Raw genomic sequence first — 7,041 nt, 5'->3', positions numbered from 1 at the left:
ATTTCCCAGCTCCAGAAATTACACTGTGTTACGAGAGGGACACCGGGGGCGTAAACTGGGTCACGCCACCTGAGGATAAAAAGCTGCAAGGAGGGGTCAAATGGACTGCATGTCACTGCTCTAATGGTTTATTTCCTAACACTTTCAGGCTGTACTGATATAAACCTAGGTGCTCTGAGAAGGTGTGATGCATCTGCTGAATTTATAATGCTAATTTGTTATTTTTGACTCCCACTGTCAAGCGAAAGTGCTGCTGCAAGGCTGATGTAGATATGGTAAGAAAAAGGATATAAACACTATGCACCTTCATGAGATGTGAGCTAACTTGAGCCAAAGCTGATGAAAGGACAGGGAATAGTAAAATTATACCAGTCCCTTAAACAGTACATGCTGCTGCAACTTTACAATCTTTACATAACTTTAAATGAAAATAGAAATAGATCATCCTCTCTTGAACCATGTTACATCATTATTGTGTCAGTTCGTGATGTCACACTTGATCTAAGTAGTAACTAGAATGTCCACATTAGCATCAGACTTGATGAAAACACAAGTAAATGGACTCAGTATATGTACTGCCAATAAAGACAACAAATCTAATTGAGCAAAACTGATCTACAACACTTAAGCTGCTATTCGGAGGAGGCTGAGAAAGTCTGCACTTTTCATGTTAAGTGAACATATTTTACTCAAAACAACTACAGTAAACCCCATATGGAAAATCTGTTGATTGCCAGACCGATATGAGGCATCCATATTCAAACCATGAATATCAGATAAAAAAGGAAAAATTCATTGATGTACAAGAGTTGAATTTGACACAACTTTGTTTGGCAGTTAGACTCCAGTGCATCATCTCAATAGAACGGTGAAATGCAGGAAGGAAAAAGATAGGATAGGACCTTCCCAGGTTGTGGAGCTTTAGGGCCAGCATTAAAGGCTGAGCTGAAGTCCACAAACACCATCTTAACACAGGTGTTGGGATGCTGCAGGTGAGTCAGGGCTGTGTGAAGACAGCATCCTCCATAGAACAATTCTCCCCCGTAGGCGAAATGCAGGATGTCCAGGCTGGCAGGGATGGCGTCCTTGATGTGCTTTAGGAGGATCCGCTCTAATTACTTCATGATGTCTGGAGTGAGAGTGTTTTTTACTGTTTTTTATTGTTTATTGTTCTACTGTGTAGTGTTTTATGTTGTAGTTGTTTTATTGTTCAGGGTTTTGGACAGTTAGGGTTTTATTTATTTATATAGCACAGTAAATGCGCTATATGAATAAACGTGAACTTCAACTTGAACTTGAGAGCGGTTGAACTTGAACGGTTGTTTTATGGGCACACGCCCAATGATGGAGGACTTTAAGCAGACAGGAACCATGGAAAGCTGCAGGGACATGTTGAAGACGTCCAGAAAAATTGCGGCCAGTTGGTCAAAACACGATTTTAGTGTCTGGCCTGACACCTTATCTGGACCCGCAGCCTTGTTGCTCCACCTCAGTGTAGAGGCCACTTGGTGCAGCTGTAGGGTAAGAGGCTGGTGTTGCCTTCACATAGGACTGCTCTGCCATCCACCCCACCAACATGGTTGTGAAGTTGGCGGACGATACCAACTTGGTGGGTCTCATATCCAACAATGATGAGACCCATTACAGAGACAAGGTCCAGAGTCTCACAAAATAGTGTTCCGAGAACAATCTGGTTCTTAACATCAACAAGACAAAGGAGGTCATAGTAGATTACAGGAGGTCCAGGAAGACTGAGCACACACCTCTCTGCATACACGGAGAGGCACTGGAGCATGTGGACAGCATTAAGATCCTAGGCATCCACATTTCCTCTGACCTTTCCTGGACTGTAAACACTTCACACCTGGTGAAGAAGGCCCAACAACGGCTCTTCTTTCTCAGGAAGCTGAAGCAGATGGGACTCTCTTCTCAGCTGCTCGTGAACTTTTACAGAGCCACCATTGATGCAACTGGAGACCCTGGTCCTCTCTGGAGACCCTGGTCCTCTCTGTATCAAAAGATACAGAGAGCGTAGCAAGAAATAACTGGTCCAAAATTCCACTGGGGGCAAAACAAAGCTTCTTAGCTTTCATAAAACCTCTGACTGTGTGATGTATGATGTTAAATACAGACCATTGATTACTGATAAAATGACCATAAATGCATAACTGCAAAAGAGATGGTTTGTTTGTCTGTTCATAGGACCACTTTAACAGTAATAAGTTGGTAATATTTTTTACCAGGGGTGGTAATTAGTTCATCTAAACAGTTGATTTATTTGGTTTATTATTATTCAGCTTGCTTGACAGCTTTCTTGGAAACACGTTTATATATATTATTAACATAGTTAACATAATTCCTTTGTATTGCTTGTCATTTACTTAAAAAAAAAACAAAAAAAAACCTTCCTAGCCAATAAAATCTCATTGACCAAACAAAACTGAACTCTCAAAGTTTGTCATGCCTTTCAATCATTTTGTGACTTAATATATGAATAAGCAAACTAAAAGTAATTTGATATAGACACACTTAAAGAAACTTGATTTGAAACTGGTGACCCTGACCTAGTCGTACCTACTAAAGGGGAAAATACTTGATCTGGATCACAGGGAAATAACATCGTATGAGCCTGTGCAGCTCTTAGAAAGTTCAGCTGATAGTCTCAAGTAGTGCTGCCCAAAGGCCGACTTGTTAATCTCTTAAGTCTACTGTGATAACTGAGACCGTTTTTCTTGTTTAAACTAAATAAACTAGTGCACTGGATGACCTGCAGATGAAGTTATTCCTTCCGTGAGCAACCAACTCACTATTGGTTAAACTCAGGCTCATAAACCTTATTACAGTTTCTATCTCTGTTTCTCTTTCTCCATCACAGAACTTGTTTCCCTTTAGCCAGTCAAATATATCCAACCCCCATACCCTCGCCATCCGCATCTCAACATTTCCCTCAGGGCCTTTTACCAAGACAGCCGTCTTCATACTGACACACTGACATGACTGCAGCTTATGTCATTAGGAGACACACTGCACACACATTCCCCTCGCCTGTGGGATACAGTGGTGAGAAAGTAGCCCATAACTGAGAGTGTGTCCAGGCAGGCTATGAGCCACTACAAATGTAATGAGACATTATGGTCCCACTGGAGGATGAAGGGAGAGCAAATGACTGTGCAGCTGCAGTTTATACTGAGACAGACAGGTGGTCCAGACAATAGGAGCATCCACAGATGCTGGCACATCATCCTCACTGTTTGCATTTATAATTTGCAACTGTATTTTTTTTTCCACTGATTTATTAAAATGAAAGTGAATCTGATACATTTTAATCATAAAAGTAAAGGACTGCATCCTAATCCAATTAAAATGAACAACAAAATCAAAGAACATTTAAAAGTCAACTTTTAAAATGAACATCCCACAAACTGGTAAACTAGTTCTTTTGTTTGTCTCTCACTTTCGTTAAAGTCAGCCTATAAACGCCTAAACTTAACTTCACTGCAGAGATAAAAAAAAACATTTGTGACAACCAACATTTTCTTTTGAGTGATTTTAAAGGAGCAGTGACGAAAATTACGCGCACTTCCGCTTTAAAAGCAAAGCGGCGTGTTGCCGAGGAGAGTCGCCGTTGATGCCGAGCCGCACATCCGCGTTTGGGCCGACTCAAAGCGGCTGGATCTGCCGCACAGTAAGCGGTTTGTGAGCAGTCTGGTTTATCTGGGGTGTAGGATTTGGATCGTTCTTTCGTTGGAACTTTACGCAGGAAAACAGCAGGTGGGGGCCACCTGAGAAACAGTTGGACTGACTGACTCCTTGACCAGTTTCATATTCTCCTCTCAACTCCACTTGTTGATGGAGCTTTGAGGCTATCGACACCTACAGAAAACGGATGTATTTGTGTGTATAAATTTAGATAAAAAGGAGAAGTTTGGACCTGCGGTTTCGTGCCAGATGAAGGCTATGTAATGTCTGGCAACCGATAAGAGCCATCGGCATCAGATTACATAGGCAGGCTGCGCCCAGGTAAGCAGCGCTATGGGGAACCAAGTGGACAGGTTGTCACATTTAAGTTACGCAGAAGTTCCCACAGTGGACCCAAACGGCGTGGACACGGATGACGGTCCACGGATCGGCGTCTCTTACATATTTTCTAATGACGACGACGATTTGGAGGACGGCTGTGCGGCGGATGGCACAGAAAGAGACAAGAATCAGGAAGAGAAACACTACGATCACCGCGAAGAGGTGGCGTGCGCCGTCTTCAACAGAGATGAATGCATTTACGAGAAGAGCGTAAAGTCTGAATATCTGGAGGTCTACTCTCCAGAGAACCTCCTAAACAAATGCAAAGCCGGTGATCTGGTGGAGTTTGTCGCCACTGGACAGTACCCGCACTGGGCTGTGTATGTGGGGGACTTCCAGGTGGTACACCTGCACAGAGCCGAGGTGAAAAACACCTTTCTGACTGATGCGAGTCAAGGGAGGAGGTGTCGGATAGTGAACGACTTATACAAATTCAAAGCCCTCGGTCCGGACATGGTGGTGCAAAACGCGATGGAGCAGGTGGGCTTGAAGGACCGAGAGCTGAGCTGGAGAAACTCCGAGTGTTTTGCAGCCTGGTGCAGGTTTGGCAAGAGGGAGTTCAAAATGGGTGGGGAGATACGGATTGGTAAACAACCTTACAGGCTAAAAATATTTATGTCGGACAAACAGTCGCACGTGTTAGAGTTTCAAAGCTTGGAGGACATGATCATGGAGAAGAGGAGGAACGATCACCTGGGCAGGACAGCAGTTCTGCAGGAGCTGGCCACTCATTTCAGAAGCGTGGTGGAGAGTAAAAATGAGCCCGGAGCTGAATGATGTCTGCCTTCTTATTCTCTTCAAAATGTGCTTTACAGCTAGAGTAGCCTTTACTTAACATGATGTGTTACACTGTCCTTGATCTATAGCAAGCCTAATTTATTATAGCCAATCCAAGCTGTCATGATTTATACTTGAATTATAAGGTATTCAGTTTATGGATTTTTGTTCCGTTTTCATGAGTTTATATTATTATTGCCTTAAAGATACAATTCTCAGCATCCTCTGCTAAATTGCCTTAGCAAATAAGAATTCAACTGCATGAGATAAATTGAATTGATTGAATCATTTTCCTCTGGAACATCCTTACACATAGAATATGTAGTTTTATGAAAGCTTTATAAATCTGATTCAGAGTTATGATTCTATAAGTAGAGTGAACATTCCTCTATTTATAGCTTGTCTCATTACTTGATCCAATTTAGGTTTAATTTCATCTCGGCTCACCCAGACAGCAAACTGTCAGAGCTGTTGGCTGAATAAAAACAGGATACGTTCTGCCTCTCGGGGTAATTTTCACACCAGCACATGCAAAGAAAATGTTGTGGACTTTGTGCTACACTTTTTAAAGTCTTTAGGTGTTAAGTGTTCTTTGAGTAAATAATAAGTTACTGTGTCTTTTTGAAAAGAGCTGCCTTTATTTCCATTGTTATGTTTTATTCGAGGCTCTAAGAACCGACAGCATTGTTCTGTGCTTCACATTTCAAGGGCTTATTCTGTTGTCATATCAGTGATTACAAGAAATTTGTCATTTCTGAGTTTAAACAGTAAAAATTTTTTTGCCTTTCCACATTGAAAGCATGTTCGTAATTCTTAATTTATTATAATCTTGTAATCTGTCAGTGTTATTATTAATATCAAGTATAATACTTGTGATTGTTTAAAACTCTTTAAAACTACTAAGCAATCAGATCGCAAGTTTATGTGGGGTTTTGGGAAAGTTATTCTCTTTTACTGAGAACACAAACCAACTTCAGCAGCAAAGTTTTAGGCCTTTAAACTTAAAAGTCAGCCACATTTCTGTCTTACAAAGAACACCCAATAATGTTTTTTAAAAGTTCTATAAATTACAAGTAATGGTTAGTTCATTTACTCTTTTAGTTATGCAGCTATAGAAATCATTTAGGGGGAGGCAGACTAAAGCACACTTTTGATACAGACACATAAACACTTACTCAAAGCTGGAGTACCAAAATAACACACATATAAAGGGGCCCCAGCTAAGAATTAAACCAGGGCGCTTCTTGGTGAAAGGCAACATTGCTAACCACACCACCATGAAACCCCAAAAAGTACAGACCACAACCTAATTTTTGACAATGTTTCTGTATGTATTGTTAAGCTTGACATACTTAAAGATATTTTATTTAGTCGATAGAAAGGAAGACTTTAATCCAAATGTGTTTTTATTGTTTAATTATTCAGTTTTTTCTATAAAGTTTCAAATATGCCATTATGTTTTGGAGAGTCTATTAGAAATAATTTTACATGTTGAAATAACATTAGCTCATTATGTATATTATAGCATTTCAGCTTCATTTTATGCCCTGTTTCTTTAAGTTCAATACAAGTGTTTATAAGCATGGGTGGAAATGACCAACATTTGTTCCCCACATTGTAAAATTGGGAGCTTTTCATCTATTTTTTCAATAATGGAGAAATTCACTGTTGCTGTACGTTTTTACTAAAATGAGTAAAAATACACAAAGTCTTATGACATCAATAAGTATTTAGCAAAAGTGACCTCATAGCAGTCAGTTTTAAGTTAGTTGCAGTCAAAGCCATATCAGCAGCTAATCGATTTAGCTAGTACGCTGGTAACTAAAGCAATAAATGCTTAGTAGAATGTTAGCTTTGACCTGATGGTCTATGCTAATCATAGCCTCTCAATGCTAAAAAAATCAAAAACAAAATTTCATTTATAAATTTAGAAAATATCAAACACTTGTACAAGCGCTGAAACAAATCTACAAGTGGCAAAACACAAATAAAAATCCCAAAACAAACAAAAAACAACTCTTAATGGAAAGGGAATGGAAGTGATGCAACAATGACCTCATCTAGTAATACAAACAAATGATATTTAATCTGACTACATGCGAGAAGTCAGTGGCAGTTGTTTGAGGACAAGAATCTGGAGTTGGTTGCTCACTGAAGGATTAACTTCATCTGCAGATCGTCAGT

General features: G+C 40.1%; 1 protein-coding gene across 1 annotated transcript; it reads left to right on the top strand.

The window, feature by feature from the left end:
• The first annotated feature begins 3,601 nt into the window (after nt 1-3,601).
• On the top strand, nt 3,602-5,655 carry lratd2a (LRAT domain containing 2a). Its single transcript, XM_041967379.1, has one exon. It carries the CDS (start codon nt 4,033-4,035, stop codon nt 4,855-4,857), a length of 825 nt encoding a protein of 274 aa, XP_041823313.1. The 5' UTR covers nt 3,602-4,032; the 3' UTR covers nt 4,858-5,655.
• The last annotated feature ends 1,386 nt before the right edge of the window (nt 5,656-7,041 follow it).

The sequence above is a fragment of the Melanotaenia boesemani genome, chromosome 17, assembly GCF_017639745.1.
Source record: "Melanotaenia boesemani isolate fMelBoe1 chromosome 17, fMelBoe1.pri, whole genome shotgun sequence".
In the NCBI taxonomy this organism is placed as follows: Eukaryota; Metazoa; Chordata; class Actinopteri; order Atheriniformes; family Melanotaeniidae; genus Melanotaenia; species Melanotaenia boesemani.
Note: the sequence above shows the minus strand (reverse complement) of the source record. Positions and strands in the feature narration are given on the sequence as shown.